The 26,695-nt window shown below is 69.9% G+C and overlaps 2 protein-coding genes across 2 annotated transcripts; both read right to left on the bottom strand.

Moving 5' to 3' along the window:
* Positions 1 to 863: 863 nt before the first annotated feature.
* NRBP2 (nuclear receptor binding protein 2) lies at positions 864 to 6,464 on the bottom strand. The gene is made up of 17 exons (XM_084229653.1): positions 6,224 to 6,464; positions 5,715 to 5,837; positions 5,552 to 5,653; positions 5,362 to 5,451; positions 5,160 to 5,200; positions 4,984 to 5,078; positions 4,617 to 4,787; positions 4,485 to 4,540; positions 4,307 to 4,402; positions 3,302 to 3,434; positions 3,132 to 3,234; positions 2,992 to 3,042; positions 2,788 to 2,923; positions 2,112 to 2,165; positions 1,968 to 2,031; positions 1,653 to 1,708; positions 864 to 1,554 (listed from the first exon to the last, which is right to left on the bottom strand). Exons 1-17 carry the CDS (start codon positions 6,344 to 6,346, stop codon positions 1,486 to 1,488), a joined length of 1,563 nt encoding a protein of 520 aa, XP_084085779.1. The 5' UTR covers positions 6,347 to 6,464; the 3' UTR covers positions 864 to 1,485.
* A 4,674-nt stretch (positions 6,465 to 11,138) lies between these two features.
* Positions 11,139 to 26,096, bottom strand: EPPK1 (epiplakin 1; the record flags this gene model as incomplete). Its single annotated transcript, XM_084229652.1, has 1 exon — positions 11,139 to 26,096. One exon carries the CDS (start codon positions 26,094 to 26,096, stop codon positions 11,139 to 11,141), a length of 14,958 nt encoding a protein of 4,985 aa, XP_084085778.1.
* Positions 26,097 to 26,695: the final 599 nt, after the last annotated feature.

Raw genomic sequence — 26,695 nt, 5'->3', positions numbered from 1 at the left:
GAGTCAGAGATTGCATTCATTGTAAGACCCCAGGCCACTTTTAAAATGATATGTATATGCTTTGAAAAAAATAAAAGTTAAGATGCAAACCGCCACCTAGGTGTGAGTGAATGAAGCAGTGTGGTAATGCTCTTTAGTTTAATTATGATACAATCTGTCAGGCACTTGCCACTCAATTCTTGAAGATGCTGCAGAATCAAACAATTTAGCATCAGGAGTCCCAACTAGAATGTGCAAGTTACTTCAGGCCTATAATTTGAAAGGGGTGAGAATTTGAATACTTTTGTAAAAGTGCTGGAATGTGTAAGATTTGCGAGGTCTGCCCATCACATCTGCTCTGCCTTGGCTTGTCTGGGTGAGGGGGATGTGGCAGGTAGGACCATGTCACCCCCCAAAGACGTCCACACCCCAACCCGAGACCCAAGTGTTACTTTACACGGCAAAGGGTATTCTGCAGACATGGTGGAGACCCCACATAATCACGCCAGCGTTCCTGGCTGCAGATCGGATGGATGGCTCATGAGAAGCCCTCCCACTGTTGCCCCCCCCAGGAGGGAGGACACGGTCCTGAGCCCAGGCGGGCAGCAGCACCTGGAAGCCGGACACGGCCATACATTTACAGCAGGCCGGAAGCGGGACCCACCCACGTCTGCCAGGCCTGACCCCTGCAGGCCAAGGAGCAGGAAGAGGTCTGGCCTGGAGCCCAGAGAGCATGCGACCCTCACCGGCTCTCGGTCCTCCAGGGACTTGTGGGGCCTAAGGCGCCAAGTTGGTGGTAGATGCTTAGGGCAGTGAGATCTCCTGCTCTGACATTCGTGATGCTTAAAAAGAAGCCTGAATGCACGGAATTCATACATGCGATTTACAATGTTGAAAGGGCTGCTGGACTGGAAGACGGGAGGGAAGGGTCCTAGAGCCGGAGAGCGGTGGGGAGGGAGGCCAGGGGGCGGTGCGAGTGAGGGGGCAGAGCCCGATGCCTCCAGGCTGGGATCAGAGAGAGAAGACAGCCCTGTGGAGGGCCACATGGGGCTGGGGACTGGACTTCCTGGGGTGTCTGCTCCTGGTCCGCTTCTCCTGCCAGGCTGTGGGCTGCCCCACGCCCAGCACCATGCGTGGCACCTGCAGGCACTTTGCCCCGGGCTGGGGTCTGTGGTACCAAGTGGGGACCAGACGATCCCCTGGGCGGACATCTGTTGAGGACTGGCCCGTCTCTGCACTGGTTCCCTGCAGGCCACCCCTGCAAGGGCAGCTCCCCCAGAGAGCTGCAGTGGGGGTGGGCTCCGGGCTGGGAATGGAGCACGTGGGCGGGGTGCCAGCGTGCCAGAGTCTTGAGCGGCCCTGCCCCAGCTCCACCCCGGGGCTCCTCTGGAACAGGGCTCTCAGTCTTCAGCCCCCGAGCACACTGGCAGAGGGGGCCTGGGGCCCACCCAGTGGCCAAAGCCGAGCTTTCCCAAGGGCCAGGGCAGTGCTGGGGCTGCGGTGCCGTCAAGGCTGAGCCCTGCGGTGCTTGAGGAAGGTACTCTCCAGGAAGGCAGCCAGCTTTGTCCGGTCATCCTGGAGGGCGGGAAGGGGGTGTGGGGAGGGCGGAGGGGCGCGCGCACCCACCCACCCACCCACCCACCCCTCCTGGCCGGCCGACCCAGCCCTCGCACCTCATGGACGAAGCCATAGTGGACCAGCTCTGCGGCCAGATCCTGGGCGCTGTCGGCTGCGCGGGGTGAGACGTGGTCAGGTTTCTCCCCACGCTGGGGGCCCCCCCCAGGCTCCCCAGCACCCCCAGGGCTCCCCCAGGCTGCCTCAGCCCCCCCACTCCCTCAAGCCCCCGCAGCCCCCCGCCCCCAGGCCCTCCCAGACCCCCCAGGGCTCTGCCAGGGCTTCCCCCAGGCCCTCCCAACCCCCCCCTGCAGGGCAGGGCCTCCCAGGGCTCCCTGGGGCTGCCTCAGCCCCCCGCAGGGCCGCCGGCCTACTTGGGAGCAGGTCGTAGGTGAGCTGCCGGTGCAGCCGGTCCTCCAGCACCAGGAGAAGGGTGAGCTGGGGGGCAGGGGGTGGTGTTGGCTCCAGAGCCCACCGGGCCACTCCCCTCCCCGCGCCCACCCGCCGCCGCCGCTCACATGCCAGCGCGCCTTGTCCTCGCTCCTCTCCAGGTTGCACTGCATGTGGACCACCTGGGGCGAGCCCCGGGCTGGAGTCAGCCACCGCGCACCGGCCCCGCCCCGGCTGGGCAGGAGAGGGGCCCTCCACGCGCCTCCGGCATGTGGCAAATTACAGAAACTTCCAGAAAAAGCCTCAGAGGCCGAGTGGCGAGGGATGAGCAGGGGCTGTCATGGGGCGGGAACACGGGCAGGCCTGGGCCCTGCAGGGGTGGGGGGCGGCGGTGGCACGGGCCACACTGCGGGAGGCAGTGGCACAGGCAGACGTGGCGCCAGGTGGGGCTCGGGCCAGCAAGGTGATAGAGAGGCTCGCCACAGGCGGACACCAGAGACTCTTGAAAAGGGCTGGGGGCCCTGGCCGGTCAGGAGAGGCCCCGGCGGGGGCTGTGCAAAAGGGGAGACCCGGCAACACAACACGCGCTGCTGGGGTCCTCAGAGGAGATGCCAGGGGTCCTGGCAGGGAGAGCTGGGGAGGGCTGGAGTCAGGGCCACGGCCTGGGCACGACGGGGAGGGGCAAGGAGACAGGGAAGGTGTGACCCGGCTTGTCCTACTGTCCCCACCCCCACAGGGGTCAGCAGGGCCGGCCCCACTGCCGCGAGGAGGGCTGGCCGCAGGGGTAGCAGCCGTGGGGCTCACCTTTCTGGTCTCAGAGTCAAAGGGCTCTGGTGTCGGGGTCTTGGCCTTCTGGGCCTCCTCAGGGGGCGGGGCCAGTGCCCGGGGCAGCCCCAAGGGCCGCGCATCGGCAAAGTTCATCAGCGGGTAGATTCCGTTCCTGGGGGCACAGTGGGGTGATTGGGGACCCGTCCTGGCAGGCGCCCCTCCCCCCCACACCCTTCTCACCTGACATCCTCCAGGAACTTGTCCAGCTCCAGGAAGGACACCTCTGAATACCTGGCACAGGCGGAAGCACCAGTGGGTGGCCGGCCAGCGGGCAGCCTGGCAGGGCCGCGGGCGCAGGGGACGCTGGCCACAGGACTCACCGCCACTGCAGAGGGGGCCGCGGGGGCCGGGGGATCTCCGCCAGGACGGCGTGCAGGTCCATGGCCTTGGTCTTCTCCTCCACCACGTTCTCAGGCATGAGGTCTGCGGGGAGTCTCGGTGAGGGTGGCCCGTGCTGCGTCCCCCCAGCCACCAGCCAGCCGCCCCTTACACTGGTGCTGGATGAAGCAGTGAGCCGCCAGCAGCTTCAGCGAGTGCACCTCGAAGAGCACACGGTGGAAGAGCAGATTGTGGGCGGAGGGCCGGTGCACGGGGTCGCGGGCCAGGCAGGAGAGGATGAACTCCTGGGGCACATGAGAGAGGACATGGCAGCCTCTGCCCTGACCCCACACGAGGATAGGCTGCCCCGGGCCCAGCCCCAGGGGAGCAGTGCCCAGGGCAGCCTTGGTTCGGGAAGGGGCCAAAGAGGGGGCCTGTCCACCCCGACCCTACCACCGACGGTCAGGCCCCGGGTCCTTCCCTCGTGCTACTTCCTGAATCTTTACAGAAGCCCCGGGGGTACAGGGCCCAGTTCACAGTCGACGCCTGCATGCGCAGGGAGGGCACCAAGCCCTGCCCACAGCCCTGGGCATGGCAAAATGCCAGGTGCTTGGCCAGTCCCGAGGCCAGCACAGCAGCCCCACTGCCCCAGCCTGCCCCAGTTCAGGCCCAACCCCAACGTGGCCTTGGGGGCCCTGCCCCTGTGAGCCCGTCCAACAGCTCCTCCCCGGCCTCACTGCTCACTCTCCTGAGGCCCAGGGCATCAGTGGGCTCCGGCCAGAGGCTTCCCTCCCGTCCTACCCTGCTCAGCCTGTACCCTTGGTGCCCCCACCGCAGGGCCACACCTCAGCCCGGCTCCTGGAGTGAGGGGCGGGACATGGTGCTGGACAGTCCCGGGCATAACACTGGCCCCCGCTCACCTGCAGCCGTGGACAGAGTACTGGGCCCTGTGGGCCTCAGTTTCCTCAGCTATGAAGCAGCAGGATGAGCTGCCCACGCAGGAGGCGTGTGCTGGCTTCCTGCCCGCAGACCCCTCAGGCCCCAGGCCTGTGTCTCAGCTCACACTCAGGCCCGGTCCTCGGTGGGGACGGCTGGGCCGTGGCCTGCTGCCCTTCCAGGCCTTCCTGAAGCACCTGCTGGCCCCACCCAGAGCCCAAGGGCCAGGCAAGCTGCTTACCCGCATGTTGGGGTCACTCAGTGAGTGCCTGGCACGAGCGATGGCTTCCTCTGTGACTCGGGTGTCCCCGTTGGCCTGAATCTCCAGCACGGCCATCTGGGGGGCGGCCCAGGTCAGGCGGGGGCAGGGGCAGGGGCAGTGCAGCACACAGCTGGGGGGGGGGCGGCTATGAGGCTACCTCCAGGGCACACATCCCAAAGGAGAAGATGTCCACGGCGGTCCCGTCGGCGACCTCTGGAGGGAGAGCCAGTCAGGGCGGGCGGGGGGGCTGGGCCGCTGGGCCGCACGGGCAGCAGCTGGCAGGACTCACCGCCATACTCCGGGGGGAAAAAGTGCAGGTTCCGCTGTTCCTCCCGCTCAGCCAGGATGGGGCTCCGGAGGTCATCAGGAAGCGCTGCGGAGAGCCGGGGGTGAGCCGGCAGACGCCCCCCGCCCCCCACCCCCAGCCCCCACTCACCATTGGAGAAGATTCGGTGCCACACTGCGCGGTCGCGGGAGAGAGGGCTGGTCAGGGCGCGGCCGCCGGGCTCTGCTCAGCTCCCGGCAGGCACCCAGCCCCACGCCCCCTGCCCAGCCTGCCCAGCATTGCCCAGCGTTGCCCAGCCCTGCCTGCCCAGCCCTGCCTGCCCAGCCCTGCCTGCCCAGCCCTGCCCAGCCCAGCCCTGCCCAGCCAGCACCAGAGCCAATCTTGATGAGGCCGTTGTGCTGGATGAAGACAGTGTCACTGGTCAGGTTGCCGTGGATGATGGGGGGGCTGCAGGCGTGCAGAAAGCTGCGGGCGGGACAGCAGAGGCCGGTCAGGGCGCGGAGGAGGGGTGGCAGCCGAGGGGCCGGGCCAGGAACCAGCCCTCACCTGAGCGCAGACAGGATCTGCGTGCACCAGCGCTTCCAGGCCTGGCGGTGGACGGACTCCGTCGGCGGGGCAGCGCGCAGGGCGCAGGGCGCAGGGCAGCGGTGGCCGCGGGGGGGCCCCGAGCCCCGCCCCGCCCCCCCCAGCCGCCCCGCCCAGCCAGAGCGCACGCTCCGTGCCCGCGCCCCCCAACCCACCCCCATACCCGGGCGTTCATGGCCTTGTGGTTCTTCTTGGTCTTTTTGAGGAACTGCTTGAGGCTGCCCGAGGACACGTACTCCGTGATGAAGATGACCTGCGAGGCGGGCGGGCTGGAGGCCTCCGCCAGCGGCAGTTCCCGCGCTGCCCGCCCCCCGCGCCCCCGCGCCCCCCGCGCCCGCGCCCCCGTGGCTCACCCGCGCCCGGGCCTCGGAGGCGTCCAGCCAGTACTTGTGCAGCTTGACGATGTTGGGGTGGTCCACCAGCACCAGCTGCTCGAACATGGTCTGGATCTTCTCCTGAAAGGGGGCGACGTCACGGGGGGCTACCGCCGGGGTGGGGGGCGCCAGCGGGGCTCACCTCGTGGGCAGCGAAGGCCTTCCTGTCGCCGAAGTGCAGCTCGTTCCACACCACCTCCACGCCCTCCTCCGTGTCCATGGCCAGGAAGGTGCTCTGAACCCCCGGCATGTTCCCCTGGTTCACCTGGGCGCGGCGGGCGAGAGCGCGCTGGCATGCGGGGGGCCGGCCCTGCCCACGCCCGTCCCGCGGGCGCGGAGCTCGGAGCAGGTCCCGGCCCGCTCGCCGGGGAAGCTGGGCGGCGGGCGAGGCCTCCAGTGCGGGCCGCGCGCTCTGGAGCGGGCTCGGGGCCAGGGTGGTCCCCAGGGGCCCGCGCGCGCGCCGAGCCCGGGACGTGGTCCTGGGTGGAGACCCGGGCTCGGCGCGCGGGGGCGGGTGAAAGGGCTGGGGTCGGCCCCAAGGGCGGCGGCGCGGGCCGCGGACGGATTTTGGGCCTGGGGCGGCCGCGGCCCCCGGCGCCCCGCCCGGCTGAGCCCCCCGCGGGGCGCGCTGTCCCCGCCGCCCGCGCCCACCTGCTCCCGCCGCTTCTGCCAGCGGCCGCAGGGGCTCTCCTCCAGGATGTCGCTCTCGTCCTCGCTCTCGTCCTCGCGCTCCCGCTCCCGGCCCCGCCTGGGCGCCGGCTCCGGGGCCGCCATGGCTCGGCGGGCGCAGGCCGCCGCCCTCCGCGATCCGCCGCCCCCGCCGCGCGCGGACCCCAGCGGGCGCGGACCCCAGCGGGCGCGGACCCCAGCGGGCGCGGACCCCAGCGGGCGCGGACCCCGGGCGGGCGCGGACCCCAGCCGGGCGCAGCGCCGCCGCCCTCAGCCCCCACCGGCCGCGGGTTCCGAGGCGCGGGCGCGGCGCGGGGGAGGAGCCGGCCCGCCCCTCCGGAGCCGCCCCCCGGGGCCCGAGCCCGAGTGGAGCAGGCGGGGGTGGGCCGAGCCCGCGCCCCGCCCCGGCCCCGCCCGCTCCCCGCGCCGGGCCGGCCGAGTGGGCCCCGCGGCGCTCGGAGCCTGCCCTGCCGGCCGCTTGGGCCCGCCGCGCACGGTCGGAGCCGGACCTCCCGACGCGGCCCAGTCCCGGGGCTTCCGTCCCGGCCGCGCCCAGCGTGGAGCCGGACACCAGGCCCAGGCTCTCCTGGGCCGAGGGCGGGGCGGGCCGCGGCCCCACTGGCCTTCCCAGGGGCGCGGCGGCTCCCTGAAGGCGGCAGGAAAATACACAGACAGGCGCCCAGTGCAGGCCAGTGAGTGACCGCGCGCCTCCCTGGCCACAGCCCCACCTGGTCTCCGTCCCTCTTGGCTGCTGAGTCCTCACACCCTCACTGGCCAGAGAGCACAGCCACGGCCTCCGGCTGCCTCCCCTGACCCTCCACCCCTCCCTGCCCCTGGGGCCTGCCCTCCCCCACTGCCCTGCCCTGGCCGGCAGCCGGGACCCTCCCGGGGAATCTGTGCGGTGCAGAGACGCGCCTGGACGGCCTGGCAGGGCCTCGGTCCTGGGACAGCTGCTCAGGGCCGCGCCCGGGTGTCCACAGGGGCTCCAAGCCACCCGCCACGAGGGCAGCCCGCGCGCTGACCCGACCAAAGCCGTTGTCACTCAGGATCAGGGAGGCTACGTGGCCGCAGGAGGGGACCCTCATCTGGGGCGTGTGGGCTTGTCCGGGGTGCTGGCCTCGGGCTCCCCTTTCACCGTGGCGAGTCTGCTGCCAGTGCAGGCTGTTCCCAGCCCCTGTGGAAGGCCAGCCCGGGGGGTGGGCCGGGCCCCGCTCTGAGGATGCGTCTGCCCCTGTCTGCCTCGTCTGCTGCCCTTACCTTGTGCCCACCGGCCAGCGGGCCCTGCTTTGCTGGCCATGGCCCATGCCCCTGCCTGGTGGGTGCCCCTCAGACATCCTCAGAGCCACTCCCCTCCGACCTTGACACAGTGTCACCTCTCTGAGCCCCCACACGTCACCCCCTCATTCATGGGTCTTGGACTCTGCATGCAGCAGGCGCCCACAGACTCCTCCTCAGGGCCGGTGGGCAGGAGGGAGCACTGCCGCGGTCACTACCGGCCTCGCCCCTGCCAGGGGTCCTCCGCGGGCAGCAGCGGGGCCTTTCTGCTTGCAGAGGCCTTTGCAGATACACCTCTGAGAAGGAGACGAGGCTGGTGGGGGCCAGAGAGAAAGGAGAGGGCCCCGAGGGAAGACCTACCAGGAGCATCCAGGCGAGGGGCAGAGACTGGAACTCATGGACCAGCATGGCCACAGCCCAGGATGCTCCGAGCCCTGGAGCCTGGAGCCGCCCTGAGGAATCAGCCCAGCTGGCACTGTAGCTGTGGGCTTCGGACAAGAATAAGCTGCTGCTGGGCACCTGCTCTGTGCGTCTGCATGCCTGGGGCCACGCCGCCCTCCAGCGTCCACAGCGAGGACTCTGCACCTGGACAGTGTGCCATGTGCGGTGCCCCTGGCTCTCAGCAGTGGGCAGAGCTGGCTCCATCCCTGCCCCGTGAGCCCCAGGTGCCTGGAGGGCCTTGCCAGACCCCAGTTCCCAGCAGCAGTGGTTGAGAGAGGACACTCCTGCTGCCCTGCCCCTCCCTGCACCGGCACCCCACTGGTATAGGTGCCCGCCTGCCCGGGCAGCCACATGGGGGCGCCCTGCCAACTGCTGGCCCACGGGGGTCCCCCAGCCTCCTCGAGAAATCAGTAAAGGGAAAACTGTGTGACAGGATTTGATCTGTGAGGCCCAGTGGGACAGGCAGCTGGGTCAGCAGCTGGGCCCACGGGCTCTGGCTGGGAGTGGCCAGGGGGGGCACTGGAGGGTGGGCAGAGCGTCCACCCCCACCTTTCCCACAGGCTACCCCCGCAGCCCCATGGGACCAACCTGGAACAGCAGGACACCCTGGCGCCGCCTCGCTCCTGAGTGCCAGGAGCAGCAAGTACTTAGCTCCTGCGGTCAACCTGGGGCCAGGCTGGCGGGCACCAGCCCTGGGAGGACCCAGCCAACCCAGTGCCAGGCACACGCTCGGCTTGCCAGGCCTAGCTGAAGGGAGGGGGCGGCCTCCTCCACACACAGCACAACTCACACACCACACACACGCCCCCCACACACACACCACACACACACGCCCCACACACACACCCCGCCCCCCCACACACACACTCCCGCTGGCAGGTACAGGTGTCCGGTTTCTGTCCACAAGTCAGAGCTGTAACACTGAAGAAAATGTTACTTACAAACCAAAAAGCAATGTCATGTTTTTCTTTTCACTTTCAAAATAGCCGCTGCCTCCCTCGCTGCCTCTGCCCACAAACTCCTGGTGTGAATGATGGAAATTCACTTTTCCACAGCCCGAGGCCGCCTTGGGCTATGTGGGTCGGGGCCTGGTCACCCCCAGGGAGCCTCACATCAAAAACGGCATTTTTTATTAGAACACAAATAAAGCCGTCCCGACGTAGGAGGTTCTCGCTGCTTTTTCCCAAGGGTTACTATTTCTGGAGAAGGACGGGGTGTCGGCCAGAGGTGCGGGCCTCGTGCGCCCAGTCCCGGGCCCTTGGGCAGGAGGTGCCGGACTCCCGGATGCGCTGCCCCGCACAGGACAGGCACATGGGGGGGGGTGCATCGGTGGAGGGCAGGCAGGGCCCCGGGGCGGCCCCACAGGGCAGGCACATGGGTGCAGGGGGTGCGCATGGGCAGAGGGCGGGGCGGGGGGGACTGTGTTGCTTTTAGCTTCGGTGTCCAGGCGCATCCTGGTGAGCGGTGCCGGTCTGTGGCTGCCCCGCTGCCACTGCCTGCCTTCCGGGGGTGCCCCCTCCTGGGGTGCTCTGCTGCCGTGACTGCCTGAGCGACACTCCTGCGTGAAGTACTGATAGGAACAAATTGGAGGGACCACCTTTTTCTAGATTTTTCCATACATTGTGACCAGTTCGTGTTCTGGAGCTGGCCTGAGCCCCGAGACCAAGGAATTAGGCTCCAAGGACCCGAGGAGCACCCTGGGCTCGCAGGAGGACCCCTGCACCCCAGGAGCACCCTGGGTGGGGGGGCTTTGCACTGAGCTGGGGATTCCTCAGAACCTTTATGAAGTGGATGGGTTTTTAGGTTCCCTGAAAGAATGAGTCCCACGCCTCCCCGGCGGTGCAGGGTCAGTCTCAGCACCACGAAGCTTTCCCAGCCTCTGCAGTCCAAGTTCCATCCCCAGCCAGGGAGCTACCCACATGGCGAGCAGACCTCTCCTGTCCCCCCCGCTGCTCCCCTCAGCAGTGGATTTCAGTGGATCCACCTGTTCTGCTCCCCACTCTGTCTCTGGGGAGTCCTCTCACCCCTGCACCTGTGGCCTGCACCCCAGTTGTATAATAAATAAATAAATCTTTTGAAAAAAAGTAAAAGAATGAAGGGGCAGCAGGTCTGCCTCTGCCTGCTGTGCAGAAGAGCTGCTATGGACGAGGGACTTGCACTGGCCCCAACTCAGCTCCTGGAGGCAGGGTCTGGACACTCATGTGAACCGGCACCTCCAAGGGACAGCTGGAGTGGGGCCCGCACCGCCAACCGCCTGGGGAAGGGGGCCCTGGGTCCAGCCAGAAAGGGCATGGCTCTGGGACTGGAGGACAGTCTGAAGAAAAACTCAGGAACTGATGGACGTGAGGTCGTCGAGAAAGGACGGAGCCGGCGTAAACACGGAACACCAACGACGGGCGCCAGCACAGGCAGCAGCTCAGGCCTGCAGGAAGGTCCTCACGCAAGGAAGCGGGCAGGGCGCGGCAGGCGGAGAGCACAAGTGCAAGAAGGAAAATCTGAAAAGGGATTTCCAAGGGAGGGCTGCGCGGCTATCAACAACACACACAAACAAGCAAACCATCAGGAAAAAGGGATGTGGCAGAAAATGCATTTAATTTTTTAATTTAAAAAAATTTATTTATTTATTTATACAAGCACTGTGGAGAGTCAGAAGCGCCGGAGGGTGAGAGGATTCACCAGAGTCAGAGCAGGGAACAGAACAGGCAGACAAACAAAATACACTGCTGAGGGGAGCAGCGGGCGCGGCAGGAGAGGTCTGCGCCATGTGGGACCCTCGCCTGCCGGCCGGGATTGAACAGGCGCTACAGAGGCTGCGGGCAGCTTCGCAGCACAGCGCTCAATTGCTGTGCCACAGGGAGACCCAATTTCTTAATTTTCTTGTAAAGATTGATTTATTATTTTTATACAAGAGCTGGGGTACCACCAGGACACAGGGGTTGATCGGATTCACCAGAGCCAGAGCGGAGAGCAGAACAGGAAGATCTACAGAAATACACAGCTGAGGAGAGCAGCTGACAGACAGGATGGGTCTGGTGCACCTTGGGATTCTCATCAGCCAGCCAGGATCGAACCCGCAATGCAGAGGCCTCGGACAGACTCACAGCGCAGCGCTCAAACCTCTGCGCCACCAGGGAGGATTGGAAAATGCATTTTATATGGGCGAGCAAAGAAAATTACACACTCAAGACACAGAAAGCAGGTAGAGCCCGGTGTCGGGGTCCTGCACGCAGCGCTCCAGCAGCTGCAGGTAGGTGAGGTTCTCCTGCGTGTTGGGGTCGAAGAAGCCCTTGGTGTCGTCGCCCGGGTCGGCCAGCACGCGGCTCATGTCCTCGTCGAAGTAGCCGCGCTGGTAGGCCACGTCCACGGGCAGGCGGTGGCTGTGCACGGGGTCGATGATGCCACCCGTGGCGATCTGGGCCTCGAGCAGGCGCAGGCCGTGGTCCCGCACGATCAGCCCCTTCTGCATGGCCTGGAACAGGGATATCTGCTCGCCGGTGTAGGGGTCGGTGTAGCCGGTGACGGCGCGCTCGGCCGAGAGCAGCTTCTGGTAGGTCTCCCTGCCGAACACGCCCTCCGCAAAGGCCTCCTCCACCGTCAGCTTGCGGTTGCGCACGGGGTCGAGGAGGAAGCCGGTGGCCGCCTGGGCCTCCAGCAGCACCAGGGCCGTGCCGGGCCGCAGGACGCCCCTCTGCAGCGCGTCCGAGATGCTCATCTTCTCGGGCCGCCCGGCGCCGTCCTTGGGGGGCAGCAGCACGCCGGCGATGCTGCCCGTGCCCTCCAGGTAGCGCCGCACGCCGTCCGTGGCCGCCACCTCCCGCGGGGTCTTGGCGCCCTGGACCAGGTCCCGCAGGGCGTCGGGGCCCAGGATCCTGGACGCCAGCAGCTCGGAGACCGACACCTGGCGCCGCAGGCCGGTGAAGGACAGCCGGCCCAGCCGCTGCTCGGCCTCCTCCACCAGCAGGGTGAGGGCGGCCACCAGGGCGGGCAGGCCCAGGTCCCCGGCCGCGTGCCGGGCCAGCAGCTGGGCCCGGCGCTCGGCGCTCAGGTAGGAGGAGGAGAGCACGTCCCACACGGACACGGGACGGCCCCGGAACTGCCCGACGCTCAGCTCCATGGTGGCGGCTCGCAGGGCCTGCTCCTGGCCGTGCCGGGCCGCGGCGTCGTGCTCGGTGTCGGCCGGGCCGGCGGGGGGCGCCTGGCCCCCCTCAGCCGGGCCCCGCTGGCCGGGGGCGGCGTGCCGGCCGTCCAGGGCCAGCTCGGCCTCCTCGATGATGGTGGTCAGCCTGCGGGTCAGCGCGGGCAGGCCCAGCGCGCCCGAGCCGAACTGGGCCAGCAGCTGCTCCCGCGTGGCGCCGCTCACGTAGCCGGACGCCAGCACGTCCCACACGGGCACCGCCGGGCCTCGCAGCTGGCCCACCCGGACCTCCATGGTGGCGGTGCGCAGGGCCGCCCGGGCGTCAGGGGGCGCCGGGCTCGGGCCGCCGGTCTTGGCCCCGGCCAGCAGTGCGGCGAGGGAGGCGCCCACCTCCTGCGGGGTCAGCGAGCCCGCCCCGTACCTGCGCAGCAGGTCCTGCCGCTGGCTCTCGGACACCTCCCGGGAGAAGAGCAGCTCCCACACGGAGCGGGCCCGGCCCGGGGGGGCGCCCCCGCCCGGCGCCAGCTGCGTCTCCCGCAGGGCCCGGCGCAGCTCCTGGCTCAGCTGGTGCAGGGCGGAGCCCGCAGGGGCCAGCTGCAGCATGTAGAGCCCGGTGTCGGGGTCCTGCACGCAGCGCTCCAGCAGCTGCAGGTAGGTGAGGTTCTCCTGCGTGTTGGGGTCGAAGAAGCCCTTGGTGTCGTCGCCCGGGTCGGCCAGCACGCGGCTCATGTCCTCGTCGAAGTAGCCGCGCTGGTAGGCCACGTCCACGGGCAGGCGGTGGCTGTGCACGGGGTCGATGATGCCGCCCGTGGCGATCTGGGCCTCGAGCAGGCGCAGGCCGTGGTCCCGCACGATCAGCCCCTTCTGCATGGCCTGGAACAGGGAGATCTGCTCGCCGGTGTAGGGGTCGGTGTAGCCGGTGACGGCGCGCTCGGCCGAGAGCAGCTTCTGGTAGGTCTCCCTGCCGAACACGCCCTCCGCAAAGGCCTCCTCCACCGTCAGCTTGCGGTTGCGCACGGGGTCGAGGAGGAAGCCGGTGGCCGCCTGGGCCTCCAGCAGCACCAGGGCCGTGCCGGGCCGCAGGACGCCCCTCTGCAGCGCGTCCGAGATGCTCATCTTCTCGGGCCGCCCGGCGCCGTCCTTGGGGGGCAGCAGCACGCCGGCGATGCTGCCCGTGCCCTCCAGGTAGCGCCGCACGCCGTCCGTGGCCGCCACCTCCCGCGGGGTCTTGGCGCCCTGGACCAGGTCCCGCAGGGCGTCGGGGCCCAGGATCCTGGACGCCAGCAGCTCGGAGACCGACACCTGGCGCCGCAGGCCGGTGAAGGACAGCCGGCCCAGCCGCTGCTCGGCCTCCTCCACCAGCAGGGTGAGGGCGGCCACCAGGGCGGGCAGGCCCAGGTCCCCGGCCGCGTGCCGGGCCAGCAGCTGGGCCCGGCGCTCGGCGCTCAGGTAGGAGGAGGAGAGCACGTCCCACACGGACACGGGACGGCCCCGGAACTGCCCGACGCTCAGCTCCATGGTGGCGGCTCGCAGGGCCTGCTCCTGGCCGTGCCGGGCCGCGGCGTCGTGCTCGGTGTCGGCCGGGCCGGCGGGGGGCGCCTGGCCCCCCTCAGCCGGGCCCCGCTGGCCGGGGGCGGCGTGCCGGCCGTCCAGGGCCAGCTCGGCCTCCTCGATGATGGTGGTCAGCCTGCGGGTCAGCGCGGGCAGGCCCAGCGCGCCCGAGCCGAACTGGGCCAGCAGCTGCTCCCGCGTGGCGCCGCTCACGTAGCCGGACGCCAGCACGTCCCACACGGGCACCGCCGGGCCTCGCAGCTGGCCCACCCGGACCTCCATGGTGGCGGTGCGCAGGGCCGCCCGGGCGTCAGGGGGCGCCGGGCTCGGGCCGCCGGTCTTGGCCCCGGCCAGCAGTGCGGCGAGGGAGGCGCCCACCTCCTGCGGGGTCAGCGAGCCCGCCCCGTACCTGCGCAGCAGGTCCTGCCGCTGGCTCTCGGACACCTCCCGGGAGAAGAGCAGCTCCCACACGGAGCGGGCCCGGCCCGGGGGGGCGCCCCCGCCCGGCGCCAGCTGCGTCTCCCGCAGGGCCCGGCGCAGCTCCTGGCTCAGCTGGTGCAGGGCGGAGCCCGCAGGGGCCAGCTGCAGCATGTAGAGCCCGGTGTCGGGGTCCTGCACGCAGCGCTCCAGCAGCTGCAGGTAGGTGAGGTTCTCCTGCGTGTTGGGGTCGAAGAAGCCCTTGGTGTCGTCGCCCGGGTCGGCCAGCACGCGGCTCATGTCCTCGTCGAAGTAGCCGCGCTGGTAGGCCACGTCCACGGGCAGGCGGTGGCTGTGCACGGGGTCGATGATGCCGCCCGTGGCGATCTGGGCCTCGAGCAGGCGCAGGCCGTGGTCCCGCACGATCAGCCCCTTCTGCATGGCCTGGAACAGGGAGATCTGCTCGCCGGTGTAGGGGTCGGTGTAGCCGGTGACGGCGCGCTCGGCCGAGAGCAGCTTCTGGTAGGTCTCCCTGCCGAACACGCCCTCCGCAAAGGCCTCCTCCACCGTCAGCTTGCGGTTGCGCACGGGGTCGAGGAGGAAGCCGGTGGCCGCCTGGGCCTCCAGCAGCACCAGGGCCGTGCCGGGCCGCAGGACGCCCCTCTGCAGCGCGTCCGAGATGCTCATCTTCTCGGGCCGCCCGGCGCCGTCCTTGGGGGGCAGCAGCACGCCGGCGATGCTGCCCGTGCCCTCCAGGTAGCGCCGCACGCCGTCCGTGGCCGCCACCTCCCGCGGGGTCTTGGCGCCCTGGACCAGGTCCCGCAGGGCGTCGGGGCCCAGGATCCTGGACGCCAGCAGCTCGGAGACCGACACCTGGCGCCGCAGGCCGGTGAAGGACAGCCGGCCCAGCCGCTGCTCGGCCTCCTCCACCAGCAGGGTGAGGGCGGCCACCAGGGCGGGCAGGCCCAGGTCCCCGGCCGCGTGCCGGGCCAGCAGCTGGGCCCGGCGCTCGGCGCTCAGGTAGGAGGAGGAGAGCACGTCCCACACGGACACGGGACGGCCCCGGAACTGCCCGACGCTCAGCTCCATGGTGGCGGCTCGCAGGGCCTGCTCCTGGCCGTGCCGGGCCGCGGCGTCGTGCTCGGTGTCGGCCGGGCCGGCGGGGGGCGCCTGGCCCCCCTCAGCCGGGCCCCGCTGGCCGGGGGCGGCGTGCCGGCCGTCCAGGGCCAGCTCGGCCTCCTCGATGATGGTGGTCAGCCTGCGGGTCAGCGCGGGCAGGCCCAGCGCGCCCGAGCCGAACTGGGCCAGCAGCTGCTCCCGCGTGGCGCCGCTCACGTAGCCGGACGCCAGCACGTCCCACACGGGCACCGCCGGGCCTCGCAGCTGGCCCACCCGGACCTCCATGGTGGCGGTGCGCAGGGCCGCCCGGGCGTCAGGGGGCGCCGGGCTCGGGCCGCCGGTCTTGGCCCCGGCCAGCAGTGCGGCGAGGGAGGCGCCCACCTCCTGCGGGGTCAGCGAGCCCGCCCCGTACCTGCGCAGCAGGTCCTGCCGCTGGCTCTCGGACACCTCCCGGGAGAAGAGCAGCTCCCACACGGAGCGGGCCCGGCCCGGGGGGGCGCCCCCGCCCGGCGCCAGCTGCGTCTCCCGCAGGGCCCGGCGCAGCTCCTGGCTCAGCTGGTGCAGGGCGGAGCCCGCAGGGGCCAGCTGCAGCATGTAGAGCCCGGTGTCGGGGTCCTGCACGCAGCGCTCCAGCAGCTGCAGGTAGGTGAGGTTCTCCTGCGTGTTGGGGTCGAAGAAGCCCTTGGTGTCGTCGCCCGGGTCGGCCAGCACGCGGCTCATGTCCTCGTCGAAGTAGCCGCGCTGGTAGGCCACGTCCACGGGCAGGCGGTGGCTGTGCACGGGGTCGATGATGCCGCCCGTGGCGATCTGGGCCTCGAGCAGGCGCAGGCCGTGGTCCCGCACGATCAGCCCCTTCTGCATGGCCTGGAACAGGGAGATCTGCTCGCCGGTGTAGGGGTCGGTGTAGCCGGTGACGGCGCGCTCGGCCGAGAGCAGCTTCTGGTAGGTCTCCCTGCCGAACACGCCCTCCGCAAAGGCCTCCTCCACCGTCAGCTTGCGGTTGCGCACGGGGTCGAGGAGGAAGCCGGTGGCCGCCTGGGCCTCCAGCAGCACCAGGGCCGTGCCGGGCCGCAGGACGCCCCTCTGCAGCGCGTCCGAGATGCTCATCTTCTCGGGCCGCCCGGCGCCGTCCTTGGGGGGCAGCAGCACGCCGGCGATGCTGCCCGTGCCCTCCAGGTAGCGCCGCACGCCGTCCGTGGCCGCCACCTCCCGCGGGGTCTTGGCGCCCTGGACCAGGTCCCGCAGGGCGTCGGGGCCCAGGATCCTGGACGCCAGCAGCTCGGAGACCGACACCTGGCGCCGCAGGCCGGTGAAGGACAGCCGGCCCAGCCGCTGCTCGGCCTCCTCCACCAGCAGGGTGAGGGCGGCCACCAGGGCGGGCAGGCCCAGGTCCCCGGCCGCGTGCCGGGCCAGCAGCTGGGCCCGGCGCTCGGCGCTCAGGTAGGAGGAGGAGAGCACGTCCCACACGGACACGGGACGGCCCCGGAACTGCCCGACGCTCAGCTCCATGGTGGCGGCTCGCAGGGCCTGCTCCTGGCCGTGCCGGGCCGCGGCGTCGTGCTCGGTGTCGGCCGGGCCGGCGGGGGGCGCCTGGCCCCCCTCAGCCGGGCCCCGCTGGCCGGGGGCGGCGTGCCGGCCGTCCAGGGCCAGCTCGGCCTCCTCGATGATGGTGGTCAGCCTGCGGGTCAGCGCGGGCAGGCCCAGCGCGCCCGAGCCGAACTGGGCCAGCAGCTGCTCCCGCGTGGCGCCGCTCACGTAGCCGGACGCCAGCACGTCCCACACGGGCACCGCCGGGCCTCGCAGCTGGCCCACCCGGACCTCCATGGTGGCGGTGCGCAGGGCCGCCCGGGCGTCAGGGGGCGCCGGGCTCGGGCCGCCGGTCTTGGCCCCGGCCAGCAGTGCGGCGAGGGAGGCGCCCACCTCCTGCGGGGTCAGCGAGCCCGCCCCGTACCTGCGCAGCAGGTCCTGCCGCTGGCTCTCGGACACCTCCCGGGAGAAGAGCAGCTCCCACACGGAGCGGGCCCGGCCCGGGGGGGCGCCCCCGCCCGGCGCCAGCTGCGTCTCCCGCAGGGCCCGGCGCAGCTCCTGGCTCAGCTGGTGCAGGGCGGAGCCCGCAGGGGCCAGCTGCAGCATGTAGAGCCCGGTGTCGGGGTCCTGCACGCAGCGCTCCAGCAGCTGCAGGTAGGTGAGGTTCTCCTGCGTGTTGGGGTCGAAGAAGCCCTTGGTGTCGTCGCCCGGGTCGGCCAGCACGCGGCTCATGTCCTCGTCGAAGTAGCCGCGCTGGTAGGCCACGTCCACGGGCAGGCGGTGGCTGTGCACGGGGTCGATGATGCCGCCCGTGGCGATCTGGGCCTCGAGCAGGCGCAGGCCGTGGTCCCGCACGATCAGCCCCTTCTGCATGGCCTGGAACAGGGAGATCTGCTCGCCGGTGTAGGGGTCGGTGTAGCCGGTGACGGCGCGCTCGGCCGAGAGCAGCTTCTGGTAGGTCTCCCTGCCGAACACGCCCTCCGCAAAGGCCTCCTCCACCGTCAGCTTGCGGTTGCGCACGGGGTCGAGGAGGAAGCCGGTGGCCGCCTGGGCCTCCAGCAGCACCAGGGCCGTGCCGGGCCGCAGGACGCCCCTCTGCAGCGCGTCCGAGATGCTCATCTTCTCGGGCCGCCCGGCGCCGTCCTTGGGGGGCAGCAGCACGCCGGCGATGCTGCCCGTGCCCTCCAGGTAGCGCCGCACGCCGTCCGTGGCCGCCACCTCCCGCGGGGTCTTGGCGCCCTGGACCAGGTCCCGCAGGGCGTCGGGGCCCAGGATCCTGGACGCCAGCAGCTCGGAGACCGACACCTGGCGCCGCAGGCCGGTGAAGGACAGCCGGCCCAGCCGCTGCTCGGCCTCCTCCACCAGCAGGGTGAGGGCGGCCACCAGGGCGGGCAGGCCCAGGTCCCCGGCCGCGTGCCGGGCCAGCAGCTGGGCCCGGCGCTCGGCGCTCAGGTAGGAGGAGGAGAGCACGTCCCACACGGACACGGGACGGCCCCGGAACTGCCCGACGCTCAGCTCCATGGTGGCGGCTCGCAGGGCCTGCTCCTGGCCGTGCCGGGCCGCGGCGTCGTGCTCGGTGTCGGCCGGGCCGGCGGGGGGCGCCTGGCCCCCCTCAGCCGGGCCCCGCTGGCCGGGGGCGGCGTGCCGGCCGTCCAGGGCCAGCTCGGCCTCCTCGATGATGGTGGTCAGCCTGCGGGTCAGCGCGGGCAGGCCCAGCGCGCCCGAGCCGAACTGGGCCAGCAGCTGCTCCCGCGTGGCGCCGCTCACGTAGCCGGACGCCAGCACGTCCCACACGGGCACCGCCGGGCCTCGCAGCTGGCCCACCCGGACCTCCATGGTGGCGGTGCGCAGGGCCGCCCGGGCGTCAGGGGGCGCCGGGCTCGGGCCGCCGGTCTTGGCCCCGGCCAGCAGTGCGGCGAGGGAGGCGCCCACCTCCTGCGGGGTCAGCGAGCCCGCCCCGTACCTGCGCAGCAGGTCCTGCCGCTGGCTCTCGGACACCTCCCGGGAGAAGAGCAGCTCCCACACGGAGCGGGCCCGGCCCGGGGGGGCGCCCCCGCCCGGCGCCAGCTGCGTCTCCCGCAGGGCCCGGCGCAGCTCCTGGCTCAGCTGGTGCAGGGCGGAGCCCGCAGGGGCCAGCTGCAGCATGTAGAGCCCGGTGTCGGGGTCCTGCACGCAGCGCTCCAGCAGCTGCAGGTAGGTGAGGTTCTCCTGCGTGTTGGGGTCGAAGAAGCCCTTGGTGTCGTCGCCCGGGTCGGCCAGCACGCGGCTCATGTCCTCGTCGAAGTAGCCGCGCTGGTAGGCCACGTCCACGGGCAGGCGGTGGCTGTGCACGGGGTCGATGATGCCGCCCGTGGCGATCTGGGCCTCGAGCAGGCGCAGGCCGTGGTCCCGCACGATCAGCCCCTTCTGCATGGCCTGGAACAGGGAGATCTGCTCGCCGGTGTAGGGGTCGGTGTAGCCGGTGACGGCGCGCTCGGCCGAGAGCAGCTTGTCCCGGAGCTCACCACCAACCACTCCTCTGGCCACCGCCGCCTCCACGGTTAGCCGCTGGTCACGCACGGGGTCGAGGAGGAAGCCGGTGGCCGCCTGGGCCTCCAGCAGCACCAGGGCCGTTCCGGGCCGCAAGATACCCCTCCACATGGCCTCGTAGATGCTCATCTTCTCGGGCCGCCCGGCGCTGTCCTTGGGGGGCAGCAGCACGCCGGCGATGCTGCCCGTGCCCTCCAGGTAGCGCCGCACCTCCTGGGCCATACCCACGTCTGCTGTGGAGCGCCCTCCGCCCTCCAGGTCCCGGAGTGTGTCCGCAGAGATCACACCTGCATGGAACAGCTCCAGTGCGGTGACTTGTCTCCTGAGCCCCCGGAACCACAGTGGCCTAGTCTGGGTCTCCCGGGCGTGGATCATTTGGGACACCGTCCGCACCACCTCCTCCAGCGTGCGCTGGCTGTCCCGCTTGTACGCCCTCACTAGCTCGAGCTTCTTCTCCTCTGTCACATACTCAGAGTTCAGCAGCTCCCACACTGAGGGTTTCTGCCCCCGGAACCGCCCTACTGCCACCTCCACCCTCTGGGCCTCCAGAGCCCTCCTGGTAGCCCCGTCGATGTCCTGGGCATTTTCCCCGCCTGCGACCACAGGGAACAGCAGCCAGCCCGTGCCTTCTTCCTGGCGGCTGCGCTCCTGGAGCTCCTGGTACGTGGCCCTCTGCTGTGTGCTCGGGTCCAGGAACCGCTTGTTCATGTGCTGCTGGTCAGCCACCAGGGCCAGGCTCTCTGGACGCAGACAGCCGCGTCTATAGGCCGTGTCCAGCGGGAGCCGGTGGTGGTATCGTGGGTCGAGGACACCGCCCGTGGCCATCTGCACCTCAAGCAGCCTGAGGGCCTCGTCCCTCCTGACCAGCCTCTGCTCCATGGCCTGGAAGAGGGACAGTGTGTCGCCCGTGGCCGGGTCCCTGCAGCCCCTGGCTGCCTGCTCCGCTGCCAGGAGCCTTTCCTCCAATTCCTCACCAACGAGGCCAGCAGCCAGGGCCTCACGCAGAGACAGCCTCTGGTGGTTTTTGGGGTCCAGCAAGAACCCCGTGGCTGCCTGTGCCTCAAGCAGTTGAACCGCAAACCCCATGGGGATGAGTCCTTTCTTGCTGGCCTCGTAGATGCTCAGGACCTCCCGGGTGTCGGGCACAGTGACCCCCGCGATGCAGCCACTGCCCTCCAGGTAGGGCCGCACGTGCTTCAGCTGGCAGAGGGCCTGCGCACCCAAGCTCCCCATGGGCAGTGCATCCAGGGTCTTCTTGTCGATGATGCCGGCGTTGAACAGCTCTGCGGCCGTCACCTCCCCACCGATGCCCGCCACCTTGACCGCCAGCCCTCGCTGCTCCGTCTCTTCCACAGTCTTGGTGATGATCTCCAGCAGCTGCTCCAGGCGCAGCTTCTGGGCCCTGTACTCCTGGACCAGGCTGCCCTTCCTGTCCTCGGGAAAGTACGGAGAGGACAGCAGGTCCCAGACAGACACTGTCAGGCCGGCAAACCTGCCCAGGCCCAGGTCCATGGTCTTTGACTGCAGGAACTGCCTGGTGGCTCCGTCGATGTACAAGTAGGTCTCACCTTTCTTCACTATCTGCAGCATGTAGAGCCCGGTGTCGGGGTCCTGCACGCAGCGCTCCAGCAGCTGCAGGTAGGTGAGGTTCTCGTGCGTGTTGGGGTCGAAGAAGCCCTTGGTGTCGTCGCCCGGGTCGGCCAGCACGCGGCTCATGTCCTCGTCGAAGTAGCCGCGCTGGTAGGCCACGTCCACGGGCAGGCGGTGGCTGTGCACGGGGTCGATGATGCCGCCCGTGGCGATCTGGGCCTCGAGCAGGCGCAGGCCGTGGTCCCGCACGATCAGCCCCTTCTGCATGGCCTGGAACAGGGAGATCTGCTCGCCGGTGTAGGGGTCGGTGTAGCCGGTGACGGCGCGCTCGGCCGAGAGCAGCTTCTGGTAGGTCTCCCTGCCGAACATGCCCTCCGCAAAGGCCTCCTCCACCGTCAGCTTGCGGTTGCGCACGGGGTCGATGAGGAAGCCGGTGGCCGCCTGAGCCTCCAGCAGCACCAGGGCCGTGCCGGGCCGCAGGATGCCCCTCTGCAGCGCGTCCGAGATGCTCATCTTCTCCTGCGTGTCCTGGACCAGGACCCCGGCGATGAAGTTGCCCCCTTCCAAGAAGCGCCGCACCCCGTCCATGGCTGTTACCTCCTGCACGGTCTTCCTCCCCTGGGTCAGTTCGTCCAGTGTCTTCTTGTCGATGAGCTGGGCTCGGAACATGTCGCTGGCGGACACCTGCTTGCGCAGTCCTCTGAAGGCAGGCTGGGGGGACCGCCCTGCCGAGGCCTCAATCAGCGTGCTGACAGCACTGACCACCTGGCGCAGGGCGGTGGCCCTCCCAGACTGGCAGAGGGTGGCCAGCTCCCGCCGCCTGTCGGCTGAGACGTACTCTGAGTGCAGGAGGTCCCAGAGGGACACGCTGTGGCCTTGGAAGCGGCCTGCGTTCACCGGCACCTTCATGGCCCTCAGCGCCACGGCCGTGTGCTCGTCCACCTCGAGCGCTGCATCCTGGGGCAGCGGCAGCAGCCAGAGACCAGTGTCGGCGTCCTGGACACAGCGCTCTAGGAGCTGCCGGTAAGTCAGCTTGTCCCGCTTGTGGGGGTCGAAGAAGAACTTGCTGTCCTCATCTGTCCCAGTCAGTGCCTGGCTCGTTGGCCCATCCAGCAGGCCACGCCTGCAGGCTGTGGCCTGGGGAAGGTGCACCCCATAGACAGGGTCTATTGCGCCCCCTGTGGCCAGCTGGGCCTGCAGCAGGGGGAGGCCCTCGCTCCGGGGCACCAGCCCCTTCTCCATGGCCTGCCACAAGGAGAGGGAGACCCTGGAGCAGGGGTCAGTGTGTCCGGCCACCACCCGCTCCACCTGCCCGAGCTGCTCGCTTAGCGCCCCATCCACCAAGCCGACTTTGACTGCGTCCTCCACCGACAGTCTTTGATTGCTCATGGGGTCAATCAGTGAGCCGGTGGCCACCTGGGCCTCCAGCAGCCTCCGCCCCAGGCCCTCGGGCAGGAGCCCGTCCCTCACAGCCTGGGAGATGCTCACCGTGGCCCCCGAGGGCTGCAGCCGCACCCCGGCCACGCAGCCAGTGCCCCACAGGCAGGCCTTCACTGCGGGCTGCTCCGTGGCCTCAGTGGGAGACAGCCTGCCCTGGGCCAGCGCCTCTAGCGTCTCCTGCGTGATGATGCCAGCGTCCAGCAGCCAGACGGCGGGGACCTCGCCCCTGGGGCCCGGCAGGGTGACATGGGCCTGTGCCTGCAGCTCCGCCACCTGCAGCTGCGCACACACGGCCTCCCGCAGCTGAGGCACGTTTGTCCTCCCAGCCCGAAAGTCCTCCAGGAAGGCCTCGCGCTGCTCTTCAGTGAAGTGGCAGGACCCCAGGAGCTCCCAGAGGGATGAGCCGTCCTCGGCCCCCTGAGTGGCCTGCAGGGCCTCCTGGACCTGCTGGTCTGTGGGGACGGTGGGAGCACCCTCGGGCAGGGGCAGGAGGTGAAGGCCGGTGGCCTCGTCCCGCACACACTGCTGCAGCAGCCTGGCATAGCTGGTGAGAGCTCGGCCGTCTGGTGTGGGGAAGGTCTCTGTGGTGCGGCACAAGGCTGATTCCATCTCCTGGTCGATGAAGCCACGCTGGGCGGCCACGGACATGGGGAGGTGGTAGTGGCCAGTGGGGTCAATGACCCCTCCTGTGGCCACCTGGGCCTCGAGGAGGCGGGCAGCCTGTTTCACGGGGACAAGGCCCTTCTTCATGGCCTGGAACAAGGACACGGGCCCCCCAGAGAAGGGGTCTCTGAAGCCGGTGAGGGCGCCCTCGGCCCGCCTCAGCCTGCCATACAGCTCGGGCCCCACTAGCTCCTGGCGCACGGCCTCATCCACTGAGAGGGTCTCCCCACTGCGGGGGTCCACCACGGCACCGGTGGCAGCCTGGGCCTCCAGCAAGGCCAGGGCCACGCCTGGTCCCAGCAGCTTCTGCTTCATGGCCTGGTAGATGCTGAGCTGCTGGCAGGAGGAGGGCAGGAGCACCCCGCCCACGGCCCCCGAGCCCCGCAGCGCCCTGCGGACAGCGTCCAGGCGGAGCAGGGCCTCGGGGCTCACTGCCCCTGCCAGCACCTGGTCCAGCAGCTCCTGGTCGATGACGCCGGCCTCCAGGAGCTGGTGGGCGGTGACCTGGCCCCGCAGGGCGGGCAGCCTGATATCCGCCCACCTGCCCATCTCTGTCTCTAGCAGCTGCGCCACCTGCTCCAGCGAGACCTGGCCCCGGCAGAAGCCGCGCAGGAGCTGCCTGCGGGTGTCCTCGCGAAAGTACTCAGAGTTGAGCAGCTCCCAGGCGGAGACCCTGAGGCCCTGGAACCGCCCATGCCTCACTAGCAGCAGCAGGCCCTGGAGGGCCCGGCGGGTGGCACCATCCACCAGCTGGGGCCGTGTGCTGCTGAGCGGCAGGAGGCGCAGCCCGGTGTCGGGGTCCTGCACGCAGCGCTCCAGCAGCTGCAGGTAGGTGAGGTTCTCGTGCGTGTTGGGGTCGAAGAAGCCCTTGGTGTCGTCGCCCGGGTCGGCCAGCACGCGGCTCATGTCCTCGTCGAAGTAGCCGCGCTGGTAGGCCACGTCCACGGGCAGGCGGTGGCTGTGCACGGGGTCGATGATGCCGCCCGTGGCGATCTGGGCCTCGAGCAGGCGCAGGCCGTGGTCCCGCACGATCAGCCCCTTCTGCATGGCCTGGAACAGGGAGATCTGCTCGCCGGTGTAGGGGTCGGTGTAGCCGGTGACGGCGCGCTCGGCCGAGAGCAGCTTGGCGAACACGTCGGGGCCAATGATGCCGGCCCTCAGCGCCTCCTCCACAGAGAGCCTGCGGTTCTCCCTGGGGTCGATGAGGAAGCCGGTGGCAGCCTGGGCCTCAAGGAGGATGAGTGCTGTGCCCGGCCGCAGCAGCCCCTTCCCGCGAGCCTGGTAGATGCTGACTGGCTCCTGGGTGTCCGGCAGGAGCAGGCCCGCGACGCAGCCCGTGCCCTGCAGGTACCTGTGCACCGAGTCCAGGCGGCCCACATCCTGGGCCGTGGCCTGGCCCCGCAGCAGCTGCTCGTACACATCCCGGCCGATGATCTCGGCCTCTAGAAGCTCTCCCGGCGTCACCGTGGCCCTCAGCCCAGCGAAGGTGACCTTGGCTGTGGCCACGGCCTGCTCCATGGTGGTCCTCAGTACGGCCGCCAGCTCCTGCAGTGACAGGGCCCCTTCCCGATGCTGCTGCGCCAGAGTAGCCCGCTGCCCTGCGGGGACAGCCTCGGAGAAGAGCAGCTCCCACAGGGATGTGGGGCGGCCCTGGAATTTGCCCACCGAGACAGTGGTCGTGGCCTCGCTCAAGGCCTGCCGGGTGCTGTGCTCAATGAATGGGGCCCCCCAGGGCTCCTCCCCAAGGCCGCCCCCTGACAGGGGCAGGAAGGCCAGCCCCGTCTCGGGGTCTGTGACGCAGCGGGCCTGCAGCTGCGCATAGCTGAGGCTGCTCCCGGTGCTGGGGTCTGAGAAGCCAGCTGCCTGTGAGAGCTGCTGCTGGGTCTCCCTGTCCAGGCAGCCGAGGCGCAGGGCAGCCTCTGGGGACAGCCGGAGCCTGCGGACTGGACAGATCAGCCCCCCTGTGGCCAGCTGGGCCTCCAGCAGCCGCAGAGCCAGTGACTGCTCCACTAGCCCCTTCTTCATGGCCTGGCAGAGGGGGATGCGGGTGCCAGTGAAGGGGTCGTGGTACCCTGTCACAGCCTGCTCTGCCTCCAGGAGGCGCCTGTGCAGCTCAGGGCCCACCAGGCCTGCCCTGACCGCCTCGTCCACCCCCAGCTGCTGGCCCGTGGCTGGGTCTACCAGCGTGTAGGTGGCAGCCTGAGCCTCCAGGAGTGGGACGGCGGTGCCCATGGGGAGCAGGTGCTCGGCAGCGGCCTGGCAGAAGCTCTTCTTGTGGCCGGCGGGCAGCAGGACGGCCCCCGCCACACTGCCTGTGCCCCGCAGGCTGCGCTGCACCTCAGGGCGCGCGCTCACATCAGACACAGCCAGACTGCCCTCCCGCAAGCCGCGGGCTGTCTCCTCATCCAAGACGCCTGCCTGCAGCAGCTCCTCCAGGCTAACCGCCCCGCTCAGGGTACAGAAAGTGGTCTTGAGGGGCAGGAGGGGCAGTCCTGTGGTGGGGTCCTGCACACACCTGCCCAGCAGCTTGCGGTAGGGCAGCCGCTCCAGAGTGTTGGGGTCCAAGAAGACTGGGGTCCCCGTACCAGGCTTGTGCTCGGACAGGCTGAGCCAGGTCTCCTGGTCCAGCAGGCCCTGCTGGCAGGCCAGTGCTGGGGTCACACGCTCGCCTCGGGTGGGGTCCACTAGGCCCCCTGTGGCCAGTTGGGCCTCCAGCCAGCTCCTCCCCAGGGCTGGGTCCACGACCTCCTTCCCCATGGCCTGGAAGAGGGCCAGCTTCCCTCCCCCGTAGGGGTCAGGGTAGCCCGTGACTGCACGCTCAGCGGCCAGCAGCTTCTCCTTCAGCTCCAGACCCACCAGGCCCTGCTGCAGGGCCTCGGACACGGGCAGCAGCTGACCTTGAGTGTGGTTCACGAGGCCCCCGGTAGCCGCTTGGGCCTCTAGCAGAGTCACTCCCAGCCCACTGGGCAAGAGGCCCTGCTTCATGGCGGCGTAGATGCTCTGGACTTGGCCAGAGGCCTCCACATACACTCCGGCGATGCTCCGGGCCTGTGGCACCTCGGCCGGGGCCCCAGAGGGGCTGATGGCTCCCAGCACCATCTTCACGGCCTCGGGGACAAGGGTGGGCTCCGTGACCGGGATGTCCACAGGAGAGGCGTGGCCGTTCATGGTGTCAGCTGCGGCCCTGCTGAGACAGGGCACCCAGTGAGGATTGTGCGGCTGCCTCCTGGGGTCAAGGGTCAGCATCCCGTGGCGGGGGGTGGGGGGGTGGGCTCAGCCTGAGGCTGGCCAGAGCCAGAAGGAAGTGGGCCAGGCTTCCTCCTGGAGGACGCCATCTGGCCTTTCCTCCAGCGGCACCCTCAACCCTTGCACCCTCCCCCTGGGGTCCTGGGGCGCCCCCTGGGCCCAGCCCCGTCCTCCAGCCTGATGGACTCAGCCCAGCTCTGCTTGCGCTGGGGCTGGCCTCACATCTTCCTGCCCCAGAGTCACCCTTTGGCCCCTGCACCCCTGGGTGACCTCCAGCCAGGCCCTGCTTCCCAAGGCCCTGCCTCTGTGCCTCCCTCCACGCACCCCCCCCCCGCCCCGTAGCCCGCCCCTCACATTCCTGCACCCACGCTCTGGCCAAGAGGGCACCCAGGCCAGCCTGGCAAGGAGACTCTGCCTCCAAACCCAGCAGATGCGTTTCCTGTGTGACTCCCCACCCCCACCCCTGCAGGTTGCTCTGCTCCACCTGTCACCCCTGATTCAGGGTTCCCTGGTGCCCACAG

Source organism: Talpa europaea (assembly GCF_964194135.1).
Source record: "Talpa europaea genome assembly, chromosome: 3".
Classification (NCBI taxonomy): Eukaryota; Metazoa; Chordata; class Mammalia; order Eulipotyphla; family Talpidae; genus Talpa; species Talpa europaea.
This window is presented reverse-complemented; position numbering and strand designations above follow the sequence as displayed.